This window comes from Anopheles nili, chromosome 2 (assembly GCF_943737925.1).
Source record: "Anopheles nili chromosome 2, idAnoNiliSN_F5_01, whole genome shotgun sequence".
In the NCBI taxonomy this organism is placed as follows: domain Eukaryota; kingdom Metazoa; phylum Arthropoda; class Insecta; order Diptera; family Culicidae; genus Anopheles; species Anopheles nili.
The window spans coordinates 52,146,602-52,162,891 of record NC_071291.1 but is presented as its reverse complement, the minus strand read 5'-3'; the positions used below and the strand labels follow the sequence as shown (position 1 = coordinate 52,162,891).

Below are 16,290 nucleotides of genomic sequence, written 5' to 3'. Positions count from 1 at the left end.
CGTTCCATAACGCACTTGGTTGTCCGGAGCATGGATGATTAATCAATATATCAAATCAAACGATCTGTGAACACTATGAGGACTGTGAATAACATCCGCCCGGTCGTGTCATTTCTATGGTGTTGGCTTGCTTCGATTGATTGTTACCGTGAATTCGAATGAAAACCGTCAACATTCATCAAGATCACAATCAGTAAAAGACTTTCTCTCGTCTGGTTTTTCTCTCCTTTTATTTCACAGATCCTCTTGTCCGTATACTGCAAGCGAAATTGTACCGAGAAAGCCGTCGTCTTGAAAGAAAGACTCTAAATACCCTGGAAAAACGTGCCGGTGGGTAAATACACTGAGATCGGCGGATTTATTGGTTTATCAGTAAGCGGAAGAAACCATTATTCGTCACGATGGTGCTTGTGCTGAACGGTGTAATACAGGATGAGCGTCCGATCAGTACTCATGCTCTTTTCATGGAGCATCCCGTCTATCGCGAGACGGCTACACAGCTACTCTCAATCCCGACAAAAGCGGTCAGTGTTGCTTGTTTGTTACTTTTTTGTTTTATCTACACATGAACAAAATCTATATTTTCATGTTATTTATAAACTGCTTCATTTGTTTGAAATTACGCTATAATGATACAGGTCGGAGCACCAGGATTGCTATATGTTTGTCAACGTGAAATGGCTGCCGTTGCTCCGCACGATCGAAATGTTAACATTATTGGCTCGGACGATGCCACTACATGCATTATCGTCGTTGTTCGGCACTCAGGTGAGATATACTTTTGTAGATAGTTTCATAAATACATTTTGCTTGATACCTAATATTTTGTTTTAAAAATTGGTTTAAAAAATACTAACCAAATCATAAACAACATTTCTTGGATATATTCCATTCCAAAGAAGGATTCCTTTCGAAAGGCGATAAGTGCTTGACAATGGTTGGATGTTTTTTGACTTATGTTTTGCTTTACAGGATCTGGAGCGATTGCATTGGCACATCTAGACGGTAGTGGCACAGATGAAGCAGTATCGGCGATGGTGGCCCGCGTTCAGGAACTTGCATTTGGTTATCCCGAAGGGCGCATCGAGCTGCAATTAATTGGAGGCTTCAGCGATCCGCAAGGCTATGCGGAAGACCTGTTTAGTAACATTATGCGTAAGTATGTGACTTGCTAGCCATAATACGTTCCGTAATTTTACAACTCCACCATTTGCCTCACACCATTAACCTATTGAAGCACTGGTCAAACGATGACACTTAGAGTAGCGCTTCACGCTCGGTCGTTTCTTTAACTGCAAAGACATGGCAATCGCCTATTGAAAAGGTGTGGAATTTCACTAGCTCCGATCTTGAGGCCATTTTTTATTGCAATTTCATCTCAGTTAGCATTCAACACAGCTCGTGTGTTAGTCGGTCAAAGGTTATGAATCACTTACGTTTATTGCCCATCAAACAACTAATGAAACAGAACTTTCTACGTTGCTATTGCTAGCATCGCTTGTAGATTATGATTCACTCGCTCGATGATGCAATATTTATACTTAAAAACCATGCAACTTTTGCGTTATAATATAATACATGTGAAGCACAAACAAACTTTATTATCCGTCTTGAAAAGTTTATGACTGAAATGACGTGCAAGTAAAGCGGCAACGGGATGAAAAATGGCCTTGCTGCCCAACAAACTTTATTTTTCATCAATTACATTTTCTTTTTCCAACAAGCTCCATATATTCAATACATTTTAATCTATTTTTCTAATAAATATTTATTCAATATATAACAATATTTCAAAAGATTCTAAATATATCTTGATAAGAAATAAAATATACTAATAAATACTCTAATTCTGCCAAGCTTTGCAAATTTTCAATATTGGTTATTTGGTTTGCAAGGACTGTAAATATTTCACAACCATGTGAGGAAGGATAAACAAAGTTTGGTTGAAACATGAATCAGGTATTAGAGAGTGTCCATATATCAACAAAATCGAGTTTCTCCTACCGTCGATAATTCAATCTCTAATTAAGCTTAGTCAAAATTTAATGACGCCGACATGCTGGATTGTTTCCCTGGTTCGAGTAGAGGGCACTGATATGGTTTAAGGTAGAGACTGACCGTATGAAATATTGAACCCGAGCTCATCATGCACCCAAAATCTCTGCGGGAAAGAGATGCTTTCTACATTGATGTTAGAAAAATATTAGGTAACATCATTCGTATTTTCCTTTTTTGCACTCACCAAAGCTTGGGATTTTGCTCGGGATTATTCCCATTAGATCCCCAATGGGTTTTTGAGGGAGTATAGTGTAAAAGTATCCCATCTATGTACAACACTGAGAATAAAATTCGATACAAGGTGTGAGTATACCACATTCTATCCAATATACTCTCCGCTACACAGGAAACACCGTATTTCGAATAACAACCTTATCGAATTGCAATTAAGGAACTATATATTGGCCTGTTTTGTCTCATTAATTAGTATTTTTTTTTTCATCTTGAACAGACCATATCCTGAGGTCAAACGTAATTGTATCATTGTTGTGTTAAAATCAATTAATATTGATTCAAAATCATCCATTATTTAAATTGAGTTATTATGCTCAGCAAAGTTACTTCTATGATATCAACCAATTTTCCTATAACTATTTTATGTTAATAGTCTTTTACAGTCTAAATTAGCTAACATTATGAAATTGATAATCAGATTGATTCATATATCATTATGTTTATTTCAAGAAATCAAAATGTGTACAATTATTTTTCTAATTTCATCGTAAGATCAGTTATATATGCTTCATGTATTGTGAAAGTTTTTTAAAATTTTGCTCTGGTCAGCTCAATTATATCTACTAAAGCTCCACGAAATATTGATATATAGGAAGAAATATACCGACATGCTAATTAATCACAGCAAAATATGCATTGTTTGTATAGAAATAACGACTCTTAAAGCAGAGGTGTGCATAACAATAGAAAACAAGTCCAATATTTTATTGTATGTTCGAATTCCGCTACTTATTATTTTTTTATTTATTCAAATAATAGTTTAATATCGATTAAAAGTCTTTACAAATTTTGAATTAGTTTTAAACCTTTAATTAATAAACATACAATTTACAAATAAAATTAACCAGCTGCGCAAGTTCAATGCAACCATGAGAGAAGGTTATTGATTCTCATTCATCATACTCACGAGATCGTGTACGCGATCGTTGGAAACATTCATATTCTCCACACATCCCTTCAGACACTCACCCTGTCCGCAGGAAATTTAATTATAGTGATTGTAACATCTCGTAAATTATAATTGACCACCGGAAAGTTGTGGGTCGAAATCGGTATATATCGCACTCAGAGGAAGTATATAAAATGTCATATGCATTGCCGTTGTGTATTCCTGTACAGCATACATTCGAGTCTGCAGCACCAGTTGGCAGGCTAATTGTGGTGGTATCGCTGGTTATAAGGGCGTATGAATGGGGTGAGAGATCTTCTTGAAAAGTGTTAATCATTCTCGAAGTGGTTGGTCTTTTTTTCTTCTCTGTAATCCCACCCTTCACGCATTAGTCGACAGTTCTGTGGCTTTGGAGTGCGACACATGATGTTAATTGAATGAAAATTAATCCACCCAATTGAAGCCTCCAATAGAGAAGAGGAAAGAATGAGAGAAGACAATGAACAGGACGTAAAATAAAAGGAAGAATGAAAGAGATAACAAATATTATAGTTGAATCAAATATGAATGAATACTCTCCTTCAGCAATCAGCTGACAGTATGTATTCTAATAGCCACTTAATTCAATCAAGTGCCAACTTACTTCCAGAAGCCAGTACGGATAGCATCAGCCTACTCGGTCATCGGCGATGACTGTCCAAAGGTCAATTAGAAACTAATTAAATCAAAAAATTGACACCAATCAAGCATCATTCACTGCAGTCACGATGTACCTACGTAATGTCAGAAAAACGGGTTTTCTTGAAAGTTGATTTATTGGATTTTTTTCAACTAAGTATTGTAAAGTATTTTATATTTTCATTTTACATTGTGTGCTTGACTATGGCAAAAGCTGTATGTCATTTTTAATAATTTTTTATTCATATTATTGGAAAAAATCAGAAGAAAAGAATTTAAATATAAATATATAGTTATTGATGAAATGAATACTGTAACAAAATAATTATCAAACCAGTGCATTCATATAATTACAGTTACTTCACTTCAACAATAACAATGATTCAAGCTCGAAGCATTTATTTCTTCATTTTGTGTTATTATCTTTTAGAATCTTTCCACAAGCATCCGCTGGAGATTGATCTGACGCAATCATGTGTTGGCGAGCTCAACACAATTGTGCGCGAAGACATCAATTGGCCGATCATATACGGTGTTGGTGTGAATATCAAAACAGGCGAAATCTTTCCCGCCACGTTTCCAGACAAAGGTCCTGATCTTCCACTGCGGATGGCTCGACACTTTACCGGCAGCCACCAGGTATGTTATTTGTAATGCAGATGATTGTCCCATCTAAACTCGTACTGAAAACGTATTTATAATATTGAGTTTTGGTTATCATTCTCTAGGTGCTAGACGTATACGATTCTGCTGTAGGAATGTTACGGATCGGACCATTCAATTACGATCCATTACGTGGAGTTGATCTTTGGCTGGCTCAAAGCGATGAATTCATTTTGAAACATCTGTCGACCAGTCCGGATGTGGAACCGCCACACTTTGCCATGCAAGTGAGTAATTTAGTATTGTTTTTTTTTAAGTCAGGTACATTTCCTTTCACATTCTTAAAGTTTCTTTTTGTATGGAATTACATATTTATAAACCGAGGTGATTGTAAGATAATGCATTTAAAGTATTTTACTTTTATTTATTCTGCAAAGGTGCGTGATACACTTCGCTACATCCAAGACAACCAATTTCCAGCTGTTACCGTCTTCCGCAACAACAATCCGCATTACTTCCGGCGGGATGAAACGACTGGATGCTGGTCACCGGTACGGTATTGAACTAAAACGCGCTCTTAAAAACGCTACTTGAAAGCTATTAAACTATGGAGCGGGGATTTTGCGATTCCAATTTTTCATGGCTGGAATACGCAAACAACGGCTGAAATGCGCGATGTGTGCAAGGACTAGAAAATAACATAAAATAATACTGTAAAAAATGATTCATATTTATCGAAAAACAACCGTGCCAACTGTGGATTCAATCGTTATTGTCAATTTACTTCCATTGCACTCTTTGTTACGTTACGTTTATGATTTTCAAGATCACTTTTCGTGCCTTTGGTTACTGTAACACCTTGGTAAATATAGTCTTTATAATGCAATTCATAAGCTTCCTATAATGTATCGACCCCTCTTGCTAATGATCGTCTGCCTAAAGGCAACAAAACTAGGTAAATACGTTACTTAGAGCCAACACGATTGCTAAAAACAGTTGTGCGATATTGTATGCTATGCAGAAGCTGCGAATTATTTAACTACCAATAAATAAAATAAAGGTACGTTTCACTTCGGTCCCTTGTCTTTTTTACCTGTGCACTGTAATATCACAAAGCATAGGTACACTAGGTTAATTTTTAAATTTGAAATGCAGACTGAAATGCTATCCTATAACTCATCTTATTCTTATTCATTACTTACATACTTACAATCGGTACTAATATCGTGTTTTTGACTTGCTGAAGAAGAATCCCGAAGGTCGTTCAACGTCGTTTGCGAATCATAAATCCCATTTATTATCATCCCAACCAACCAACTAATTATGTGCTCCCTTAATGATCGTGCTTTCATGATGAGTAATATAATTTTTTGGTAAAAGTTCGAATGGTCTTAATATTACGTGTTAAATGTTATACGTGTCTAGTATGAAATAATAATCAATAAATTATTAAATTTTAAACCGCATGTAATAACGTTCCCTACATGGACCATTGATCATTCTCGAAGTACTGCAGAGTAATGTTATAAAATTTTGATATAAAACACATTTTGGTTCTTGTATTAGGATTTTGAGTTTTTTTAAATTAAAACAATTAAAAATTAGTAGTGTTCATATCATAAACTAAACTAGAAAAATTATGATTGCATGTCATCAATCAGATAGTACAAATTGATAAGTGAATCAATATTCTTTTTTTAATTATACTAGTGTATTTTATTCGTCAACACGTGTTACAGGTTTCATTATTCTCAGCAGTATTACAAGTACATCTGACCAATCACGAGCACAGGCACACGACATATTTTACATCTAACCATATTTGGCAGCTATAAAACATTATATCTCGAACATTAACCACATACGGATGATGCTACTGTGTTGGCGGAATAAACAAACGATTGTTGTACGGGATAGGTTAATATTTTAATTATTTAAAATAATATTTTAGATTTATTTGTATCTCTGATCCTCAGTTTTTCACTGCTAGTACTTGCTGCGAAACAACTGATCAAGGCACAACAAACTTCGTTTGACGAAAATGATCACACCGGTAGCGTATCGGTGGTACAAATAAGCGCGTTTAAAGCGAAAACAACAATTATTTACAACATGTCCCATTCCTTAACGTTAACTGAATGAGACGATAGATAAAAAAAATCAATTGCACATGATTCACGTTATGTACGGTAAACAGATAAATAAAACGATGATAGACTCGCTCACGTGGGAAACAAACATTTTCTGATTTTGGATGAAATGTACCTGAGCAATGAATATTCAATCATCGTACAATTCATTGTCACTCAGTAGAAAACCTTAGGAAGACCATAATTCAATAGCGGTATGTTGAGAAGAATTCTAGTGCCAAGGAAACGAATACACGCCATTCGTTCGAGTTTTAAGGCATTTGCTTAGCTATGTCTATAACTGCGTCCGTATAGCCTCAAATTTTAGAATATGGTCAACATTTTTGCAAAAGTTGCAGTTACAATAGTACACATAAACACTTGCAAAGCAACTGGATTCATACGGAATGCCGCACCTATAAGAATACAAAATGAAAAAAAAAATAATTATAAAGCATATTCTTTCAGGCTGAACTCCATTTATAACTAAACTTACCGACGTAGGACATGCTGGTTTGTAATTTAAAATCGGTCGCTGGTATCGTCACTTCACAATCAATCTTCATGTCCTTGTTCTGATCAGGAAGGATGTATTGTGCAGTAACATTATAGTATCCTGTGTATTCCTGTGTTTGATCGGTAACAACGACATCTGACACCCTTTGATCGTCGATCCTGCAAAATATAAAGGGATTATTAATGATTTTATTTTTACAAAACAGATTGGCGTTTAGCCAATCGAACAATTGCGACATTTTTTATCAATGCAGCATATATCACAAAACCCGTCATCTACAGTTAAACAAACTACTTTCAGGAGCTTCTGAACAGATAATCTGAATTATAAACAACAAGAATGCATGTACAAAAATAAAGTCTTTGAGTAGAGTTTTGTTACGAAAAAATTAATTTGCTAATGCTAACGCTGAAATTTAAATTACAGTGCAGCAGTTAGTAATAAGCTACATTACATTTGTTGAAATTCATAAAAATGTTCATTATTATTTTAGTACCATTACCATTTTGTTACGTTAATTTGATCTCTTGCACTGTTAAAAATTTGTTACAATTGAGAAGCTTCAACGGTAAGTAAACGATAAAATTAAAATTCCAATAATAATTCCCTCTGTCTTATAAAACATAGCACAAAAAATAAATCATCTCTTGATATGACAATGTACTCACAATATGGACACCTCGGGTAACGGATAGATCTCACCAACTGTGCAAAACACTACCGTGCTGCCGTTAGTTTCACGTTGATAACCGAGCGAAAAGTCAGTTTCAGGAACAATGATCTGCATGTGAGCCGATTTCGACAACGTGTTGTGATACGTTTGGACCTGGCAGGTGTAGTTTCCGGTGTAATTTGCCATGGGATTGATAAACTTTAAGGCACTGTGTTTGTGCAAACGATCGTCCGACTCAGAGTAGCTGGCATCGATATGTCCCTTAAAAGTGCTCTGCAAAAAACAAGCAGATTATTATTAATTGATTCCAATGAGGTAATACTATTACGGATAGATCACGTACAAAAACAACTGGATTTTTTGAAGGGATCCACTGGTAGATCTGAAGACCATTGTGTTTCCATTTCAGCACAAATCCTTTTGAATCATTCTCCTCCACCTCGTAGTCGCATCCTAAAACGAGAGGACTCTGTTTGTCTTCCTCACGTGATATACTGTAGGACGATGGCACCCGAATTTCGTTGATTTTGAGACAGATAGCGACTGAAAATTAGAAAATAATTACTATCAATAATTTGATTACTGGTATGACCATAAATATAATTATAAATTATTCAACGTTCAGTGTCAAAATGCGTCTACGAGTCCGTTATGGCTTGTGATTTGTGTGCTTATTTATTTGCGTTTGTTTACTTTAAATCATGTTTGTTATGCGTTATTTTGTTAAGCCTAGTTTGCTTGTTCTGTCTTGTAGGCCACTCGAGCCAGAAGACTCAATAGTAATAAATGAATAGATTTAAAGAATACTTATTTGCTTATAAAATTATATGTCTTATTTGGAAACCATGTTATGAAATTTTCACAACACCTTGGGTCAAGTGTACTTGATATCACCGAATTTCTAATTGATTTTATATCTTTCCACAATGGAGGGCTCTCATATAAACCTTCTCTAACCTTGTAAACACTTAATATTTTTCAAAGCTGACTTGTATGTTACACTATAAATTGAGCCTAAGAAATTCAGCGTCTTCATGCGTATGAGATTGGTCTATCGATGGGTTAACATAGTTTCTATAGGTTGGTGGAATGCAATTTTTTTCCAAAAGCTTAAGCCAACGTCATTCGTTCCAATGGACTTTGAAACGTGATGTTCTTTATTCTCATCAAAAAGTAAATCGATTGAAGTCCCGGAATTCGAAATAGGAATAGGAGTTTGATAAATGATAAATTTGTTGGTTCAATGAACGATGAAGAACAATATATAGGAAAAATTATATTGGGAATAGGAGACTCTTGGAAAGCGAAGAGGCGTACTGATTGGGTGGATAGTAAATAAAGTGTACGGAGACATTTTCATTAGTAGAGAGTAAGAAAATAGAGAAGTTATACGTGGAAAACCGATTGAAGCGAGTATCTTTAGGAATGATAGCTGATAGGATAAAGAAATTGATAGATAGTAGGTTGTAAGTTATAGTTGGCGAGAAGGAATAAAAAGCAAATAGCATAGCATAGGTTGTAAGTTATAGGTAGTAAAGAGGTAGAACATAATCGTTAAAGACACGTTTAACGAAAGCGGGGAAGAGTATTCAGGCGAATGGTAGATAAGAATTTTAAAATTTTATCAACACGAAGTTTAAACTAAGAAATTATGATAAGACAACATATATGAGGCAGCTACGAGAACTAGGTGGATAATTAATGGTGTGGTGTATAATTAAAACAATTGTTTGTAAACAAAACAATTTGTATTTCATAAAGGACAATAAAATCATAAATAAAATATAACCTACGACAACGTAGTTATTCTTAACCGATCTTGTCACGATGAGCTCATTGGTCTATTGTTAATAGAGTAGTCAAATGGACATATACTGGATGACATGATCAGTATCAGTATAATTTTCATGCGAACACTACTATCTGAGCTTACGAAAACCACTCCTTTCGCTTCTGGTCGCCAAAAGACCTAACAATCCGATAGAAAGCGTTGACCGGTCCAACAACATCCGGTTCGGGTCCGCTAATGGATGGGTAAATAACTCACAGAACGAAATGAGCAAGACATAAATCAAACGTCATAAGCCTTCGTACAAAGCAGTAAGCCAAACGTACAAGCAGCGTCGGAAAATGTGAGTGTAGGGGTAGAATCATAAAACACTGAAATAAATAATACATTTTTACGAGCTCATACCGATCTAGGCCAACACAAATTCTAAATTTTTGAAATAATCGAAATTTATTTTCGGTTGAAAAAAAAATTGTTCGATATAACGCATAACTTCATTTCATAAGTGACCATTGCAGAATTTATTTTACAGTTTGCTTACCAAATTACAAAACATGTCTTTCTCTTATATGCTTGTACTAATTCAACTGCTTCCAACTACTAGAACAAGCGTTTCCAACTATTCATTTTTCGAGCAGTTTTTCAAGCACCCGAAAATAACGGGCATTCGTTTGTGCCTAGGTGAACAACCAGGCTGCTCCATCAGTCAACGATATCTGCTGAAATTGCAAGACAACATGTAAAACAACATCACTTTCTTCCAAATGTATCATCTTATCTGCAATTTCTATTAATCGATCAACTCTATGACATTGTTCTTGAAACAACTCTGCTTTGCTATTTCTTACTTATTCACATACCTCCACATAATCAGCTTTTATATCGTCGGTACACGAACCTTGGTACTTCGAAGGAATTACTGTACCACACGCACAGATGCACCAGTCGACAAAAATATCGGCCAACACCCACAAAACGCCACTGAAAGGTTGCTTCCGTACCCCGGAAGCAATTCTCCCGCGGAAAACCAGAACAACCCTAAGGGCAGGCAGTAAATTAAGGCCACGCAAACGCGCCTCAAGCACACCCTGTTTTACTTCCGTTTCCCTATTCCTCCACCTAACTCGATTGCCAATGGCCATCCCCTTTAAAATGTGCATTTCAAACCAGCTGGTCGAGAAGAGCTATAAATCTAATTCTAACAAAAAAAACGTGATTGACGCAGTAGGCGTTGTCTATGATGAGCGCTCGCAATTTGCCAATGGTTTAAACGTGAAATATTGAACGTCATAGAGCGCCTTAAAGGTTCTCTTCATAGACCTTCCTAAGTAATTCGCTCTCTGTCGCTGCCTGGTGTCTAATGGTGCTTTATCATTGCCATTTTTTCACCCTCATTGGTTCCAGGGTCTTTTACGAAAGGAACTGTTGCTCCCGGGCAAAAATTAACCTGCTTAGACATGAGGATCCAGTAACGCCAAGTTGATGATATATTTTTTATTGCCAAGCCCAGGGCGTCATGGTACGCCCCCAAGCGAACGACCTACTGTACTTTTCAACTAACTGGGAACGGCTCGTTAGGATCATGCAACCATAACGAAACGCTGACAACAGTGTTATTGCATCGTTTCGATGTATTTACGGTGCGATTACGTTCTACTCAAGTACATCGGCTGCATATTGCGATGCAACTAAAATAGGTTTGAATTTAGATCAAAATACGAAGGCGGGAGTAGCGTAACCAGATCAGGAGCAACGATGAACAATAATATCGAATGCAAATGCGAAATAGAGCAACGCATTCACAGAGTATTAATATTCGAAAAGCGTCTTGCTTTAGATATTATAATAGATAATGATCAAACAGTAGCAGTTCGAAATTATTCTAACGGCCAACGTGACCGTGCACCAGGGCCAGCGAGTAGATCGAACCGAGGGATGTATGCAATGTAGGCAGTTCTAAAAATACGTCGCTTAAAACACGGTGGACTGCTCCAAAGCATGTTCCGGCCAAAGACACTTGAACACAACCTCTTCGAAAGGGGCCGGTTCGGCTTGTTGTAACAAAAAAAATCTGTGCCAAAATTCGGGTCCTGCTTTCCAGATCACATTCCCCTTGGTTCCGTTGGACGGCGCGAATTCGCTCGCGGGCGACGTTCGCGTTTATTTTACTAGCGGGCAATTTACGCTTGACGGTGGAAATAAAGCGGCTCGGAACGGACTTTTAAAAATAGTGTACCGCATACATTCAACATGGTGTATTTTCAATGGTGTTCATCGTGTGCACGAAAACTGTATTATTTAAGACCTGCGAAAAATGTATGAACTAATATTGGCAATATCTTCTGTTTTACATCACATTAATGACATCATTTCCAGTGCAATTCTAAACGGAATTTCAATTGTTCTTCCTTCTAAGATGCCTAACGCTTACCCCCGTATGTATTGCAGAATAATTTACAATCGTATTTAACACGTGTATGTTTATCGCCACACCTTTGCAATGCCATTTCATTTATTGCTTGGCTAATCTTTTAAATCACATGTTATAGGATTTTTTCGAAGTTTTGTTTCATATTCTAGCCTTAAACAAATATTGCATAAATTGACTCATGTTCTATTTATCATTATACTTTCTATCATATGTGTAGTTTATTTCTGTTTCTTGTTTTAATATCGACATTACCTCAAATAATATTGTAAATGAGCAGTTTGACCAATATTTTGAAATATATTGGATATATTTGTTTTTTTTTTCTTCAGAAGATATTTTTCTTAAAAGAAGAATCGAGAATTTCTTTTGTTTTAAAAGTGCAACCTTTCCAAAAATACTTCCATACTACTGCACTGTCACATGGTTCTGTTTAGCTTGTAAAAATGCATGAGTATTAGTTAGATGAAAATTGTTCTGTACGATTCAGCGAGAGCGACACATGCTTAACCTTGCAATGAACCTTAAGCTCACCCCCTTCAACCGATGGGCGAAAAAAATGTCCTTACTCCATCCAAAATCGAATTAGTATATCTAACCTTCAAGCAGATCAATGAACTTGAAAAAAGTGAACCTGTTCCGAGGGCCACATTGAATTCACCCTTCGAATCTATTCTCGTACCACGTTTTAAGGGAGTACCGTTTTAAGGGCAACCAAGATCCGTTTTTACATGAAAATACCCCCCAGCTTACGGGCAAGTTGAATTACCTTGTATAAGTATAAGTATTAATCCAGTTTTAAAAATAAGTCCACACTGCTTATCCATTCTTGTGACGGTCCGGTTTACACTGCGTCTGGCAAACGATACGTCGGATTAACCGCTTCCGTACGGTTGGACCTAACCCAAAAGATTATACGCCGGGTCCTGCAGCTGTCGTGGGTGGTAGAAACAAAAAAAACACACATACACTAACTCATACACAGGCACACGGTCTAATGGATGCAGCACACACACGCAGCACGTCCGTTAATCTGTACAAAATGTCAAATTTCCTTCTTGCCCTGCAAGCAGGAGCACAGTAAGGAGCGCGATTTTCACTGTTTTTATATGTTTTTTGTTTACCTTAACCACAAACCAACGTTCATTAGCGTCACAAGGCCACACTGTGTACACACTCGCGCTCGGTGTGCTGGCGTTTGATGGGTTTATTGTTTTACCCGGTTTTTGTTTTCGTCCCCGAGATATATGTTTTTCTTTTCCTAAACGTTTCGTTGTACTTTTCCCACTTCCACTTGTCACCACCGACTTGCGTATGTGCGACGAGGGCAAAAGAATGTATGCGAATGTACCCTGCCCCGAACCGGCCACGTGCTTCAAGGCGAACGGTTTTTCCGATGCTGGCAGTAGATGATGCCACGCCAGATCGGTCGTTTATTGAATTCGCGTCCGGTTCGGTCCCGTGCCCGAAATAAACCATCAATAAAACATCATGCCTGGCATTATGATCCGTCCTGCTACGTGTCCTGCTACGGCATGTAACGTGAGTCGGTTATTTACTATACGTTCAATCTTCGTCCTGGGTTATTTTTTTCTCTCTACTGGAGTAATGTACGGTTCACCGACTAGTCGCTTGAGCAAACACTATCAAGGCCACGAAGGTATGGGTGGACAGTTTAAGGTTTCAGGAACGGTGCAGAAGAGTCCCTTCGGCTCCAGGAAACTGAAACTCAAACAATTTCACATTGCTTGCGATGGCACTCCCCACAATTCGCTTTCGAGCTCGAGCAGTTAGCGTAAGTAATAGAAGGTAGTTCAAAATCTCTTGGCGAAACTACCCAAAGTGCCGACGACGGTTGATTTACTTCACAATCTTTACACCAAAATGCTCTGGCTGGCTGCTGGTGTAAAGAGGAAGCAAGGACAAACCCATAATCACAATATTTAAGAACAAAAAAAAAAGCACAATTTTAAAATCACCGGATGATAACGGAGGTCCCGAGTGCAACGTTCAACAGTCAAGCAAAGATCGCGAGCACGCTCGCTGATCTTTGTTATTTTTAGTACAAATCCCCAACACTGCCCACTGCGTCCCGCATTTGGCGTTCATCTCGCGATAGGAATGTAACGCACAAACACACACACACACACGCTACCAGCTCGCGAGGACGGTACCACTGCTTTGCGTTAGCATCACAACAGTTGCTGAGCTGCAAAATTGCAAAATTTGCACCTTCTTCACTCCACAGCACACCCACGACGTCGATGCAACGCGGGAATATATAGCAAGATCGAGTGATCGCGGCTGCGGCACGGCCTGTGGGTTATCGGTGTTCAGTAGTGCGTGTGTGTGTGTGCGGGGGTGACGAATAAGCTGAATAAGCCACACAAAATAAGGGAAAACAAATAAATCCTGTGTTAAAATAAGCCAGAAAACGCACGGACCTAAATCGCTACGCGCGCGCTCGTTAACGGCTGATGCGATCTGTTTGAACTCCGCCAAGAAACTGGCTGGCGCAGGAGCCTGCCACCGAAACGGCCGCCCAAGCCATCTCGCTCGCTCTCACACATCGGCGTCTCACTCGCACCGGGTGAAGTATGGGATTTTCGCTCGGTTCTGGCCACGGCCGGTGCGGAAATCAACCGTCTCCACCAGCTCCACCAACACTGGCGTCGCATGAGCTCATCCGTGAAGGCAGCGTCAGACAACGCCTCCCCTCATCCCAACAGGCCGGGGTCGGGAGGAGGCGCTCGTACACTTGAATTTTCCGACCTTACCTTCTTCTTTCCCATCGCTTCCTTCCGGGCGGGTGGCCTGCGCTTCCGTCCGCTCCCGGTTACGGTGGTTGCCGACGGAACTAATCATACGCGGGGTTCGACTTTTTCGCTATTTTCTACTCATCATAAAACGTGCGGTGACGCGAAGGGGGGGAAAATGGGGTAGAGTGGGAGGTCGGAAAATTTACCACCACCACTAGCCGGCTAGCGGCTGGTGGCTGGCTCGGTGCCGCCTCGTAGAGGAACGGGAAAATCATAGAAAATCAGCAAATTAAAGATGACACACATCCGCGAAGGGCGACTCGGGCAGGTGTATTTTTCGCGAAAGAGAAAGGAACCATATTGATTGGGAAAACTCGAGAGGAGTAAAGTGCACAAAAACACACACACACACACACACCTACAATGAAAGAAATGGTTTTTTTTTTCTTGCAATACATTGCTTGTAATGTTTATAGTCGTGTGTGGCTGTTTTTGTCCCACTCGTTCTTGTTTTTTTTTTGTAGATGGAAAACCTCTCTATCCTTTTTATACTTACCTGTGCAAGACGTCATCGACTTAGCTCGTTGTGTGTATTTTTTAACCGTAGGCTGTTTGCTTAAGCTAATGTGAATAATGCAACAAAAATACTATCGAGTGCACTTTGTTTGCAACCGGATGGTTTTATCATGCACAGTACGTTGATGTGATATGACGAGTGACTCCAATCCCAGTACAAAAACGGCCTTAGGATAAACGGCCTCTTGTGACGCGCGAACGACGCCGTCCGTTGCGCTCTGATAAACGTACGCACGTACGGCTTTCTTCTAACGGCAAAGGAACATCCACCACCACTTGTTGCTAGATGAAATGCATCCAACCCAGCCGCACAGTGCGTTTGCTTTCCCCGTACAAGCACGTGCCACCGGTTGGGAATGTTGCTGCTGTTTTGAGAGAATTAATGCTGCCAAGTTGGTGGAGTGTTGTATGGTTCGTAAGTCGGGAAAACTAAAAAAAAGGGGTGAAGAAACGTAAAAACACTCACACAAACACATTGGCTCGGGCAACCTTCTGCAATGAAGACGCGAATATGGGTACCAACGCGAATTTTCCACCGAAGCATGACGAGATCGGTATCCCCACACCGCGCGATGTCCAACAGCCTTTATACCACGTTACAGGCTCATATTTCACGACGAACAGCAGCATACGTACACAGTGAAATGTGAAACAGAGGTCAGATTTTAAAAGAAAAACTTAAATCAACATTCGCTACCGTGCGGCTATTTTATTTCTCCTTCAATTGCGTGCACTTTCCCGGTTGGGGACGGATGCAAACGCGATCATTTTATGCTTTTCAACACCGTAAAGCACGCAGTCGTCGTGAAAAGTGATCAAGAAAAGGCGGAGTGCGTGGATAAGCGAGGGTCGAACCACCCGAAAAGGGATGATTCGAACTACACGGGAAAGAGTCGTTTCGAAATCAACGGTGCATTCAATCCGAAAGCCGGAAAGCGTAACCCGTAAAGTAAAACA

General features: G+C 38.8%; 2 protein-coding genes across 4 annotated transcripts; one reads left to right on the top strand and one right to left on the bottom strand.

Annotated features, from left to right (window-relative positions):
- The first annotated feature begins 358 nt into the window (after positions 1 to 358).
- On the top strand, positions 359 to 5,459 carry LOC128731493 (protein N-terminal asparagine amidohydrolase). The gene is made up of 6 exons (XM_053824617.1): positions 359 to 524; positions 639 to 768; positions 973 to 1,155; positions 4,290 to 4,498; positions 4,588 to 4,749; positions 4,900 to 5,459. The coding sequence occupies exons 1-6, from the start codon at positions 402 to 404 to the stop codon at positions 5,023 to 5,025; spliced, it is 933 nt and encodes a 310-aa protein (XP_053680592.1). The 5' UTR covers positions 359 to 401; the 3' UTR covers positions 5,026 to 5,459.
- A 714-nt stretch (positions 5,460 to 6,173) lies between these two features.
- LOC128731185 (uncharacterized) lies at positions 6,174 to 14,492 on the bottom strand. Of its 3 annotated transcripts, none has more exons than XM_053824288.1 (6): positions 14,443 to 14,492; positions 12,768 to 12,930; positions 8,125 to 8,324; positions 7,777 to 8,054; positions 7,088 to 7,266; positions 6,174 to 7,007 (listed from the first exon to the last, which is right to left on the bottom strand). In XM_053824288.1, exons 2-6 carry the CDS (start codon positions 12,823 to 12,825, stop codon positions 6,916 to 6,918), a joined length of 807 nt encoding a protein of 268 aa, XP_053680263.1. In that variant the 5' UTR covers positions 12,826 to 12,930; positions 14,443 to 14,492; the 3' UTR covers positions 6,174 to 6,915. The 3 variants fall into 3 exon arrangements, with proteins under 3 accessions (XP_053680263.1, XP_053680265.1, XP_053680264.1); XM_053824290.1 differs by lacking the exon at positions 14,443 to 14,492 and adding an exon at positions 13,863 to 13,897; XM_053824289.1 differs by lacking the exon at positions 14,443 to 14,492 and adding an exon at positions 13,123 to 13,254.
- Between the last annotated feature and the right edge of the window lie 1,798 nt (positions 14,493 to 16,290).